This window comes from Oryza brachyantha, chromosome 2 (genome assembly GCF_000231095.2).
Source record: "Oryza brachyantha chromosome 2, ObraRS2, whole genome shotgun sequence".
NCBI lineage: Eukaryota > Viridiplantae > Streptophyta > Magnoliopsida > Poales > Poaceae > Oryza > Oryza brachyantha.
In genome coordinates this window covers 24,213,769-24,228,346 of record NC_023164.2, presented here as the reverse complement: position 1 = coordinate 24,228,346, position 14,578 = coordinate 24,213,769, and the positions used below count along the sequence as shown (strand labels likewise).

Below are 14,578 nucleotides of genomic sequence, written 5' to 3'. Positions count from 1 at the left end.
GCTAGAGTTAACGAGGAGAGGGGAGCTGGGGAGGTGAGATAGAGACCATCCGCCCGATTAGCAAGTTTCAGCTTGCTATTTCTATTGGAACATCTATTAGATCAGAGAGATATGTCATATACACAAAGCTTGAGCTGTTGAAGGATGGTGTTGTTGAAGCTGTTAAAAATTTTTGTCATCGCAACGTTTCCAGATATTCCAGACAAACACATAATCGTTTTGCTTTTTTTACAAAAAAAACAAAAAACATATTTACAAATAATTATAAATAAAACTTATATATATACTTAGTGATCTAAAATAAAAGTTGAAATAAACTACGATGAAAATACTAAAATCAACTTTAAATTAAAATTTTAAAAATTAAATTTTAACTTATAAATATAAACAAGTATAAACGGAAGTGAAATCCTAAACAGAAGTAAAATGATAATGCATTCAGTACTGGGAAGTTGGTTATCATTAGGTAGACCGTTCACGGCCCCATCAATCTGATTACCACTTAGTCATAGCTGATAACATCATGTCAGGGCCCACTGGCCCAGCGTTGATGAACCTTTTTAAGCAACGACCGCGTTAAACTTTGGTGAGCACCCATGAGGTGATTGCTTGGCACGCCAAAATGATAAATTTATAAATAAAAAATAATTTTGTAATCAAAACTTATATATATATATATATATATATATATTCTTAGCGATTTAAAAACCAAAACTAGAAAATAAAACACGATGAAAAACATCAAAATCTATTTTAAATTAAAGTTAAAAAATTTAAATATTGAATTATATGTAGAAGCCGAAAAATGAGGTGTTACTCCCTTTGTCAAAAAATACAACTATCATGTTTATATACAAAGGTTTATCATCTTGCCTTAAAAGTAGAATTTTAACTTTGTAATTATTAATTTTATTAGTTATACTATTAAAGAACTATAAAAATCTAATTATCTTTTATCTTTCATTACAAAAGACAACCTATATATTATATAACTGCTATTTTGCAACAGTTCATTACCAGTAGCATTGTACGGTCTTGTATATATTGGTCTACATCTCACCATAAGTATTTTTTTTTACAAACAGGCTCTAGGAAAGCCAAGCTTTCTCGACTATTTTTCATGAGCTTTTTTAACGTCTTTAAAAAATTACCTTAATATACCATATTTTTCAGTATAAAAATTTAGTACCTCGAGCTACTAAAATTTTGCACTAAAATTTTTGGTATGTTAAGATTAAAGGTTAAAAAACCCATCATTCACTGTTCCGACTGCTGCTTATAGATCACTAGATTTATGATCTTCTTCATCATGGTTTATAGTAAGGCTTTTGTTTTTAAATCCTATAAACACTTACATAAAGTTTATCTATAAATCATTTTGTCTTTGCAAAAACACCATTCCGGTGTCCTGGGAAAAACGCAAAACGATGTGAGCATTTGATTGCGACCACGGTTTTTCCACCACAAATAGGACTCCGGCCGGCGATGAAACCTGCAACTGTGCTAATATCTTGTCTGTGGGCCGTGTGGCTCCTTAAAGTTTCTCCAATAACAAATTAGCAACACTGAAAATCTCATTTCCTGGTATGAACTTTTTTCTCTTTTACTCTGAATCTTCTGAACTTATGCTCAGCAGAGAATGACAATATAAAATGGGGCGGCAATTAAGCAATGCAAATCAGGCGGAAGAAAAGGAGTACTTGTATACGGAAAATGGGATTCCTCAAACCATGTCGACCTATTGTCACTAACCCAGTCACTACTAGTAGCGTGCACGGTGCATCGCTGCATGTGACTGTGTGCCTGCATGCAAGATGAGCTGAACATGTTGTTGATTTCTGCACGGTGAGACGCGATGCTTGGGACAAACACGGAGTCCTTTCCTGTCGGAGTTGAATTTATGCCCGTGGCACCGTGCCTGTGTCGGATTCACATCCGTAAGGGTACCTGATAGTCCATGTGTTCCGTATTATATAAGTAGTAGTATGTTTCGATTCCGGTCTAATGTTTTTTATGCATATATATATATATATATATATATATATATATATATATATATATATCCTTTAGCATCTATATAAATACAACAAGAATCAGACCATATTAGAAATAGAAGTGCTACCTACGGATGCTCATGCACATGAGCGATTTGATACATCCAAGATTGCAAATTTGCTAAAACTTGACTTGGTTTAAGAGCAAGTACTAGTCTTTATCTGATGTCTCCAAGAATATCATATAGGATTATCGGATTAAGTGATGACGTGCATGACAGATGTAAGAAGAGAGTGAATGAGCCGCCAACACAAACTCTAAAAAAATGGCAAAGATTGGTAAGAGAGTAAATAAATAAAATAGTAGTAGAGTGCACGTCAGAGGTGATATATTATTACTTTACCTCCATTTCATAATATAAGACTTTCTCGTATTGCCTAGATTCATATAGATGCTAATGAATCTAGACATATATATAAATTATATATATATTCATCAATAAATGAATTTAGACGTTGCTAGAAAGTCTTACAATATGAAACGGATAGCAGTAGATATTGTATCTTAATTAATGAGAATCTAGGAGCGAGTATAATATGTGATATATGCAGGTCGTAAAAATTATCACGTTATAATTATGTTTATGCGGAGGAGAGATGAGAGAAGATAGAAGAACAACGGACTATAAATTTATAGTCAGTTATAGCACATGCTTCAAAACAAAGACGGTACTCAATATTTATAGTCAGTTATAGCACATGCTTCAAAACAAAGACGGTACTCAATAGCCACTTATATTATAAAACTTTCTCAAACATTGGCATCACATATTCAGAAGCAAGGTGGAGTATATGGACTATGTGCAACAGTAACACCTCACAGAAAGAAACATGATCAGATCGATTTCAGATTCTATTTTTTATTTCTAAAGAAAAGGTTGAATGTGTTCTACACGGATTATTCTCAATTTTTTTCCTTGTCTTTTACGTATTTTTCCTTAAATGCTAAACGGTACTTTTTTTTGCAAAAGGTTACTATGTACGAATTCAATCATCTCACCCTTCTTCTAGGATAGATTTTCAACTTTCTGGTAGTTAAATCCATCATTTACATCATAAAATAATTATGATAAAAATTAAATAAATTTTCATCAATCATTCTTCGTATATAAAAGAACATGCCCATCGTCCTCAACCTCATGTTAGTAGCAGGCAAGAGAATACAACTGCTGCTAATCATTGTCTTTCCTAGCGAAAACAAATAATATGTTCGTTCAAAAAATGATTATTTTTATTTTATTAATATAGACAAAGAAGATGTCAGAATATTTTTTTTACTTCAGTTGTCATTTTTAAATTTTGAATTGATTATATTTTTTCTAGGCATTTGATTAGCTTAAAATAATTGAAATGATTTATATCATAAAAATCAGTGCATAAATATTTATATTGTGATATTTTTTATAATATTGCTTATATTTAGAGCACGTACAATAGCAGGCTATAAAACAGCTATAAACATATTTTAAAGAGATAAAAAAGGAGTGAGAAGAGTAGTGAGCTGCAGCACGGGCTTCAAGACATAGTGTGTGAGAGACCATATATTAATATTTTGTAGATAATTAATGTATAATTTAGCTATTAGATTGAGATAGACCCACTTTAGTTGAGCTAGTAGATAATTAGCTACAGTAGGATGGCGACACTTCGATACTCGATCCGAATTGACCGCAACGAAAAGGAATTGGAAGTTTGGAGCCATCCGAATGCATGGGGGTCCTCAAGGAAGACGGAATAGCTCGCTACCTGCTCTCTCTATCAGCAGCTCTACGCCCTCTAGTTCCACATGGAAGTGCAGCTTTTGCCATGCTTGATGCATCCATCCGCTGATCTGCTCCTTGCTGGCCAAAATTTTTTTGACAACCACGCAATAATTGGATCGGTTTAGCGTGCACGCACAAGCATGCTACGTACTTGTGTGAGCAGATCACCAGTAGATACCGGGATGTGGGATCTGTCTCATTATTGTCCTCTCATTCGCTGCAAAGCTGTAAACTTTTCAGGCATACTCCTACACTGCATGCTATCAGCCATATTCGGCTACGGCTTGATTTTCCTTATCAACACATCGATCGATTGCTTTCGCAGGCTCGCAGCATCAGCGAAGGATAAAATCGGCGATAATCTCGTCACCAGTGGTTAGCTTGAAGTACTCACCGTGAAACAAAGCTGCAAGTGCATGATTGCATGGTCGCTACTCACCTGGGAACACTGAAAGTCTCAAACACAGAAACGCAGTAGTACAAAGATACGCCGTCCTGCGTATTATCCAACAGGGTAAAAAAAAAGATAACAGGGACAACTGAAAGCCTGAAACTGTACGTACAGCAACCTGTAGTGTCCTGGGCGATTTTGTTACTGTTTTACCTTCGTCGCTGCAGCCTGCATGCACCAGCAGCTGCTGGTATAGCTCTCTGCAACCTGCGAGAGGATAACACAGGTGAGCTAAGCTAAACTAGGCGTGTGCATATGCACGTACGCGTCAGTGGCGAGATGCTGCTCTGCCTTTGCCTTTAACCATTTTCATTTATGGTTGGCTTCGGGCAACAGTGGGTGTGTCGCTGGCGCAGGCCTCCGCTGCTGCCTGCCTCGCTCTCGATCCCCACTCGCTGCAGCTTGAATCCAAGATTGGGACACTTGCTAAATGCTTCTGCAGTGGCGAGGAGAATAAATGTGCATTCAACTACTGGCCAACCGAGCAGGGCCCTCACTCACCACATCCACATGGACCTCTCAGCGTCTGAGGCAGCTTCAATCCCTCTTCATACCCAGTTTCTTCTGGTTTCCACAAGCTCAAATTCTGCAGCCACTACCAAGTCCCGGTTACTTTTGTTTTCAGACACTGTCATTTGTGTTCGCTTGCAGTTTCTTCTTAATTATTCAACGCCAAGATTCATATCCAGCTTTTTTATGCTAGGTTTTTCATCTTGCAAGCAAACTAAAGCGTAATAAACCATGAAAATAGAAGCCTAACTACTTCTAGCAACTACTGAACCAGCTTTTACTTTTGCTTTGCAAGTCTGTGTGAAACTCTGGTCCTCTGAACTCTGAAGCGTCCTGTTGCTTTGACAGTTTCACTTTCACCTACCGCATGAAACGCTGCAGGCGGGAGGGAAAGAACAGGGAGAGGTGTACACTGTAGGGCAATGGCGTTTTAATATAGCTAGCATTCGGGTCTTGGGGGCCCATACAGTGACCATATCTCCTAGTGATCGCAATGTTAGCTCACATGCAAAAGGAATCCGTTTGTGGCTGCCATCTTGTTTCCAAATGAGACAACAAGGTGTTCTAAGCAAGCTTTAACACTGTGCAATCACACTGCAACCGTGAGGCATGGCAGTACTGCAGGTAGAACTAGGCATGCAAGTTGGTGCATGGAGTCACCAACCAAATGAAATGATGGATAAACAAAGCTACTGCCAGACTGCCATGAGGTATAGTGAGTGAGTGATCACATTCACAGGCAGCATCAAGACTTTTCAGCAGACAAAGCTGTGATGTTTATGCAAAGTAAGAGGCTAGTTACAGTAAAGTATTCGGACAGATCAACGCAGATAGGGTCTACAAGGGCCATAAGCCCATAACCTAGAAAAAGCTTGTGATTACAAACCAATCTGGTTCCTCTGGCTATTTTGTCCTTATTAGTTTACTTTTTGCTGTATCTGTCGCGCCCCTGTAAGGCTGTAAACTTGATTCTAAAGTGGTTCACTGTTAAACTGAATGGTAACTACACCTGATGTCATACTTGTATCTAACCAACCAAACACTCCTACGTTAAGGCAGAGATCGGTTAGAGTGGTTAACGGTATATTTAGTTCTCCACCCTATTAATTTATAGTAGTGTCAAAACCTATATAAATTTTGGCACTGGTAGTTTTTAGTAGGGTAAAGTAATTTAGCTCATATATGGATTTATACCATATAGAGCCAGATTTTTTTGATAGTATGATGAAGAAAATTTTATTATACAACTAAATAGGACATGGATGGACACTACGGGGCTGTTTGGCTGATTACCACAACTTGTCTAAGTTTGCCACACCTTAAGTTAGCCAAATTTGACCAGTTAGGTGTGTGTTTGGTTTGTGCCACACTTATGACAAGATTTTATTTTTAATATACGTGGTCCACATGTCAATGACACAAGAAAGTATGGCACATTTGTCACATGCTAGCTAAAGTGTGGCTCTATTTTTATTAGCCAAACCTTAGGCAAGTTAGCTAAAATATTATCACAACCTTAGATAAATTAAGTATGTCATCCAAACAGCCCCTACTAATTATTTGGCCTCGATTCAAACCAGTAGTACTACCGTCGTTCCAAATATCACTAATTTGTAGTTTAATTTGATTGTGGTAGAAGCATATTTACTATCCAAGTTGTCATAAAATTAGTAGAGCGTAGTTTGGTATATATCCAAACGGCCCAAAATCAGTCTTTTTAGGATTTTTATCATGGGTGGTCTATCTTAAATAATTTTTAAATTATCATAAATATAACATATATATATATATATAATAAAATATAAAATTAATTAAAAGTGCATTGCATATGTGTGTGTATATATACGTGTGTGTTTACGCTGGTAGATTTCAGGCGGTCCTGAAACCACCATTTAGATACACCACTGGCAAAAAGGTTTTTAGTACCCCTTTGAATCAGAGTAATGTAAAAATGAAGAAACAGTAAAAACATAGAATTCTGATAATAATGTAGGTGTAAAACAGAGAATTGCAAAACACAGAAAAAACGTAGGAATGACCGTTTGATTGGACCATAGGAAAAACACAAGAATTTGAGGAGAAAGATAGACTCAAAGGTTTTTTTTCTATGAGGTTCAACCTCTTGCTAAATTTTCTCCAAAACTTGTATAGAAAGATGTATTCCATAGGAATTTCATAGGATTTCATAGGTTTTATTAGTTTGATTCAAAGGGCTTCGTAGAAAAAATTTCTATAGGAATGAAATCCTCTAAATTTCCTATGAAATTCCTTCGAATAAAAGGGGCCTTAAATGAAATCTCTAGTCTGAAGATGAATTAGCTCACACGATGGTTTGGTGGAATAAGCTAACGTACCCACTTAAAAGCTAGGTTAACTCCTGGTGATCACAAATAAAATGTGGGTTAAACTAATCTAATTCAAGGTAAAGGTTTAACTGCCCTACTACATTTTATTAGCCTGAACCAAATGCAGCTTTGTTTTGTCTCCAACATCCTGTTCATTCAATCATGTCATCGTATAGATTGGTTTGGTGGTGGCTAAGGGAACATGTATGTGCTGCCTCCGTCTCATAAAGAATGTATTTTTGACTGTATATTCAACGCATTACCTTTCATCTTATTTAATATTTTTATTATTATTAGATGATAAAATATGAATAATATTTTATATATGACTATATTTATTTTTTAAAAACATAATTTTTTAAATAAGATAAACGTTTAAATGTTGGTTAAACTTGGACGTGCAAAAGTAAAATCAGGATATAGGTACTACATGATACTACCTTCGTTCCATATTAAGTTCATTTTTTTAGTTTTTAGATATAATATTTTGACTCTTTGTTTTATTTGAAATTTTTTTATGATTAATATTTTTATCGTTACTGGATGGTAAAACATAAACATTACTTTATGTGTGACTAATTTAAAGTTTTTTACAATTTTTTTAATAAAACAAATGATCAAAAGACATAGAAATAAAAAAATATAGTTATTATGGGATAAGCGTAGTACCTAACTACCCAAGCAGCGAAAGCAAAGATCAGATGAGACCAAAGCTAAATACCGAATTGTAGTATCATACTCCTTAGAGCAAACCCAACGGCTCATGATCCTATTATTCATATTAAAAATAGACGATATGAAGAGAAAACATGCTCCAACAAATCATGCATCCCATCATGCAAAAATAGATAACCGTCTAAATTGGAGAGAAGTAATCCAAATTTAAATGTTCTATCTACTACATGTATATTTTAGCATTCAATCAAAAGAGGAGGGAACAATATCAATATAAGAGTAGGTGGTGGTTCTAAAATATTAATAAAATAAATATGGATGTTGTGTCATGGATAATCTCTTGAAATGCAAGGTGATATAGATGAAGAATCTTTTTTGGATGGTCATCGAAATGATCATATAGATGATCACATATGCATGAGCTGTTAGGTTTGCTCGTGGTGGAGTAGCAGCGCAAATGAAATATCATGTAGGCCAATCCGCATTTATCGGAATCAAAAATCGATCGATACACAACGAAAGAACGTAGCAGCAATCTTTCTGCTAGCGGCCCCATTCTAAACTACATAAAAAGACTAGTCCCTGCATGGATTATGCAGATCTTTAGCTCGTTTCTTAAGAGCGGGTACGATAGCAGACTATAAGCCAGCTATAAATATATTTTAAAGAGATAAGAGGTAAGAGACGGACTAATTTATAATCAGCTGCATACGCGCTTTAAGATAAAATGTGTGTATGACATGTGAGACCATGTATTGATGCTTTATAGGTAGCTATTGTATGAATTGGCTATTAGATTGATTATAGATAAATTGGAGCTACCTAAAAATATGTAGTAAGTTTCCTCAGAATATTTAACTTTTGATTAATCAGATACTACTACTCCACTGCTCCCTCCGTAAAAAAAACTAATTCTCCAGTTTCCGTGTCCAACGTTTGACCATACGTCTTATTTAAAAAAAATTTAGGAAATTAAAAAAAATTAGTCACACGCAAAATACTATTCATGATTTATCATCTAATAAAAACAAAAATATCAATCGTAAAAAATTTTAAATAAGACGAAAAATTAAAAAGAAAAAAGAAAAAAATGGTTTATTTTAGGACAGAAGGAGTACTCCCGTTCCATGTTGTGTGAGGCAGAGCGTCGAGATTAGACCGTTCGATCTGGAGCTGAACATTAAGGCCGGATCTTATGAGCACTGCATCGGGATAGTCCCTGTGAAATGGAGCAGAGTACCAACCAATGGCGAAAATCCTTTTACAGGCGACGCATTCATTTGTCATGCAGTAGAGTATCGTACAACTCTGAAGGTGAGTACTAGTAGAGCAAAGGCAGCAGCAGCAGGAGTATGCCCAAGATGCAACGTACGGGTACGTGGGATGGTTTTATGTGTTCATTGGTACGAGAACTGTCCTGGCATGTGTACAAACGAACGATGTTGTCGCACATGGCTCGAGGGATAAAATCGCACGCCAAAGCTGAGCATGTTGTTTCGGGGACTAAATTTTACTCCCTAGTCATATTGGATATTAGACACTTATTATAAACATATATTATTAATAAAACCCATCTATAATTTTAGACTATTTCGCGAGACGAATCTAATGAGCATAATTAATCTATAATTAGCCTATGTAATGCTACAGTAAACATTTGCTAATTATGGATTAATTAAGCTTAAAAAATTTGTCTTGTTGATTAGCTCTCATTTATGAAATTAATTTTTTATTAATCTATATTTAATACTTTAAATTAGTGTTTAAACATCCTATGTGACATATGGCTAAAAAGTTTATCGTCTAAACAGCCCCTAAGTCTGCCGATGTGACCGTGACCGTGATAAGTCCGTAACCTTGCGAAAACTTGGGTGATTGATTGCCCTTCATTAAAAAAAGCTGCTAGTAAATGATTCGGAATGAAAAATAATTTATGAAGAAAGCTTTTATATATGTATTCTTCGTGATTTAAAAGTTAAAACTAAAAACTAAATTTATAAAAAAAATTAAAACCAACTCCAAATTTAATGCTAAAAATTTAAATATAAATATATAATTATAAGCAAAAGCGAAAAGACGTAATACTAGGATTTTGTTGTCAAAACACACTGATGCCAAATCTGGCCATGATAAGGTTGTCAAGCAAAAATGATAGAAAACAATGGGTTGAGCAAAATATTTACAAACAAATATATATATATATATGTATATATATATATTCTTATGATATAAAAAATTAATGAAAAATAAACTTCGGTAAGAAAATCTAAATTTAAAGTTAAAAATTTAAATTTTAACTTATAAGCAAAAGCAAAAAAAATTGAGATAAATACTACTATATGGCATATCAAATCGGATACACGTGCATGCATATTGTATCTACGTATCTGGGTATCAGGCCTATTGGCCTATTCCGTTTAGGACGAAGTCCGGTTTCAGCTAGAAAGTTCAGAAATGAGCAGGCGACGCAACGTTACAGCGGCGGAGGGGGGATTACCTGCCGCCGCGGCAGACAAGGGATCGCCAGACGCCAGCCAGAGGTGTTGCCCGGTTGCCGTCGTCTCCCGTGCTGCCGTGCAGGCCATGGGGAGCGAGGGTCGTGGGATTAAACGGGCCGCGTGTTTATGGTCCTATGGACCGTTATTTGTGGGCTGCAATTGGGAGTTGGCAAGAGGCCGTGCCCGTGTGTCTATCTTGTGCCCAGTCTTTGGGGCTCGTGGCGAGCTTGAGCTGGGCCAACTAGTCATCTCCTACTTGGTTAATGGGCTGCGCAGCTGCAGCAAACAAAGCAGTTATGAAAGCAAGTCTGTTATAACGTTTAGCTATAGCCCAGATTGATTTTTATCCCTCAGTCATAAAACCACATTCTGCGCTCCCTCGGCCATAAAAATTGGGTTCTTTTGCCACCCTAAATGGGGATCAGTTTTCCATCCCTTTAAAGTCACTTGATTTTGTCACTGATGGACTCAACGAACCCTAAATGCGCATCGCTTTTAATTTGATGCAATCATAATTGGTTTGTGGTTGAGAGAACTTAATTGACCTAGAGGTATAGCGGAGGTTGCGAAAAATATATGTTTTTTTTCTAGCTTTAAGAAAACGTCCTAACTCCTAAGAGGCTGACCTCGGCACACCGTTGTGACGAAGCTGCTAACTGTGCGGTCCATGATACACTCGTACGGAGCAAAACCAGAATCAGTTTTCAGAGAAGAATAAAAACAATGATAAAATTCACTCAATAAATAATATGGTATAATTGGTTTGGTGAAAGAATAAAACAAAATCCGACCTGCCGGATTCGAACCAGCGACCTAAGGATAATCTGCACATACTACAGTCCTCCGCTCTACCAACTGAGCTAAGGTCGGATAATGATTTTGGTTTACTGATTACTTTCTTACAATGATACAAACCGCAGCATAAAACAAGCTAAACGCAAATAACAAATAGTATTACTGTTCAATGTATCCACAACTCCATGGAGATTAGCTGCTCGCTATCGACAACGATCTTGGGGATCCAATGGACGAAAATGAAAATCCCTTGAAGTTAGCAACAGGCTCCTTCACCATGCTAGCACTACAGTATTAGTCAGAGCGGAGCTTGCAAGTTTGACCATCATTTTATTTAAAAAAAATTAAAAAAATTTAAAAAAATTATATTATCTAATAAAAACAAAAATATCATTAAAAAAATAAATAAAACGAAGAGTTAAAAATTAAAAGTAAAAAAAGTAGAAAATTAGTTTATTTTAGGACGGGGAGTATTTCTCTTTATAACTAACAAGTGTTTTATGCAAGCCAGACCTGAGAACCCATCCTGAGTTCTTCCCTTTATTCTTTGCAGTGAACGGTTTCTCTTTATCGATCTCTTGGAGAAATTGCGGTCCACTCCATGCGGCGGTTTATTGGCGAAATTGCGCCTAGCGGGCATCAGTGCTGATTTTCAGTTTAGAACAGTACCATCTTGAACTAGTTAATTTTTTTTCATTGAACAAATGAAAGAATTTCACCACTACCCCAGGTACAAACATCAGCCGTGTGGAACACTCTCCACAGTGGTAACAACAGTACATTCCTACAAATCTACCCGACGGTGGAGCAAGCCGACGTATCGGGGTCCACGAGCGCGGGGACCAGGTATTTCCTCCCGTGGGCCCCATTCGCGTTGTAGCTAGCCCCGCTGGCCGGGTCCACCAGCAGCGACCCCGCGTACCCCGGGTACGCACCCTTGCCGTACACTCCGGCGCACGCGGTGGCTGCCTCCAGCGGCGCGTCGGCGTCGCCCTGGAAGAAGCCGTTGCCGAACGGGTTGGTGACGGTGCCGACGATCATCGACGCCAGGGAAACCACCATGCCGTCCACGCCGACGTCGCCGTTGGGCGGCGTGAGGGGCGCCGCCTGCGGGCCGTACACCGGCTGGTGGTACGGCCACGCGCATTGCCCGGGGCACTGGGACGCCGGGTTGCCGACCCACACGTACGCGAACCGCCCGGCGCGGGACCGGGGGGACGCGCCGTGTGTGCCGCACCGGCTCATGCAGAAGCCGTCAACGGTGACGTCGTCGGACGTGAGCACCACGTTGATAGCGCGGCTCGGCGAGCCGCGGGCGGCGAGCTTGACGATGTCCCTGTCCTTGAGGTGCCTTCCGAGGGAGTACGACTGGTCGTGGACGTGGGAACCGAGGGACAGCGCAGGGAAGCGCGCCTTGGAGTTGGCGTAGTACTTCTGCGCCGTCTTGAACCAGCTGGCGACGGACGGCTCCGGCTGCTGCTGCGGCGCCGGGGCGGTGGACAACGACGAGACGAAGTCGGTGATCACCGCGCGCTGCGGGGCGGAGAAGTTGCCGTACCAGATGAGGTTGACGGCGATGCGGCCCGAGAGGAGCGCGCCCTTGTGGTACGTCATGGTGATGGGCTGCTCCTGCACCAGCGCCGTGAGCCTCCTCGACGCGACGCACGTCTGGAACAGAAGCGCGCACGCCAGCAGGCACGCCGCCACAGCTGCGGAGGAGGCCGCCATCGGGGGAGAGGATTTCGGTGGGCTTTTGGCGTGAGTACTTGGGGACGATGGGGGTGGGGGAAGCAGACCGAGCAGGGTGCAGCTTTTATAGTGGCCGAGGAGAGTGGAGTGGAGTGTGGCAGTGGGAGTGGATGGGGATGGTTAAATTTTGCGCGTGACGTATGATCGAGAGAGCCGCAGCTTTCTGAGCCAAAATAAAAGGTGCGTCCTTGGCCGTGCTGCCCGAACGGTCACTGGCCAGCTGGGTTTGCGTGGCCTGCTTGCTCCCAGCTGTTGCTGAGCAGGCATCTGACCGTTCTACCCCTGAAGCTGGCGCAGCGGATACAGTAGCTCAGAGGGCCCGAATCCTGTGTAATGGCATGGGTAGTTTGGGGATTGCGGGTGGAATGAGTAAAGTGGGCACGGCGGGAGTGGGTAAAAGCAGGTTGGCTTCTCGAGGAGGAGGCTTGAAGCAGCTTGCAGAGGGCAGGCAGGGGGGAACACGAACGTTGGGGATGGGCGGATGGCATGTAGCGTGGGCCAGGGCCATTCGAGTTTTGAACGTTGGGTGTATCACTACAGCTTTTGATGTACCGCACTGCCGTAGTTTACGTACGACGGTACGAGTAGGTTTGGTGGTACCGTTGGTGCACAACTCACCCGTCACCACTTGCCGGTGACACGAGGATTTGGTTTGTCGTTTTACAGTAAAGCCGTGTTATAACTTACATGAGCCAGGCTGGTGCTCGTTATGTAAAGCAAGCGGTGGCAATGTGAGGACAAACACGCGATTTCAGTGAAAAAAAAATGCAACGAGATGGAGGGATGAAATCAAGCGATAAAATTTTCAGTGGGAGGTGGGGAAGTGCTGGGCAGGCAAGGACCTGTACCGTTGTATATATGAGAAGGCGCTGGTATTGTCGTCGTATTCTTGTGGGAAGCGCTAGCCGGCCCATCGGCGACTAGAGGAGTACGTACGGTGCTAGCAGCCAAAGCCCAGCTGAAGTACAGGGCCCACGGACTCCCACTTCCGCACGTTGGCTTCGGCCTAGCGATCGTACGCCGCCCAACGTTATCCGATAGGATCCGACCCTCCGGCTCACCCCGCGCCAGCTGGTGGTGAAGGGCTATGCGGCGGCACGATCCGCTGGCCCTACGCACTGTAACGCATCTCACGCCGCGCCCGTGAGCGCGTATCCCCGGCGTCCCCGCTGCTGGTCGCGTCGCCCGCGCCCACCGTACGTACCACAGTCACTACCCGGACAGCCGGCCGCCAGCCAGCCAGCCAGCCCCGGGTTGTGGCAGTGGCACGCGCTCGTACGTGCAAGCAGATCAGGCAGCAGCGCAGCGGCGGTGTGCGTCTACTCCGTAGGTACTAGCTCGTGATGATTCGTGAATGGCGAACGGATCGCGCATTCATTCGTGCCTGCCCTGCCCGCTCGCGCGATCGACACCGCGTTGCCCTTTTGTTGCCTTTTGTTGGTATGCTCGTTTTAGGGCCTAGGCGCGTCACGGTGGACCACCACGGCTTTCGCCCAGTTCCGTGCAGTCCAGCTAGCTCAGCTCGCCGGAGCTGAAACGGAATGGCAAGGCAGCTGGCGTTTGGTGTGTTCTCTGAAAAGTGAAAACTAGCTCGCCTAGTTGTACACAAGTTACACCGGTCACTCCGCGCGCAATGACGGTCTTTCGCTATAGCGCCCCGGTTGCCTGCAGACCGGCCATGCATGTATATTTGGCTTTTCTCACGGGTATCCGGCTTCGACGTGTCAAGTACGAGTAC

The 14,578-nt window shown here is 40.9% G+C and overlaps 1 protein-coding gene and 1 non-coding gene across 2 annotated transcripts; both read right to left on the bottom strand.

Annotated features, from left to right (window-relative positions):
• Positions 1 to 11,081: 11,081 nt before the first annotated feature.
• On the bottom strand, positions 11,082 to 11,166 carry TRNAY-GUA. Its single transcript is given in 2 exon segments — positions 11,082 to 11,117; positions 11,130 to 11,166. It is a non-coding gene; the product is annotated as a tRNA-Tyr (tRNA).
• Positions 11,167 to 11,740: 574 nt separating this feature from the next.
• LOC102712887 (protein PHOSPHATE-INDUCED 1 homolog) lies at positions 11,741 to 12,979 on the bottom strand. Its single transcript, XM_006647866.1, has one exon. It carries the CDS (start codon positions 12,817 to 12,819, stop codon positions 11,884 to 11,886), a length of 936 nt encoding a protein of 311 aa, XP_006647929.1. The 5' UTR covers positions 12,820 to 12,979; the 3' UTR covers positions 11,741 to 11,883.
• Positions 12,980 to 14,578: the final 1,599 nt, after the last annotated feature.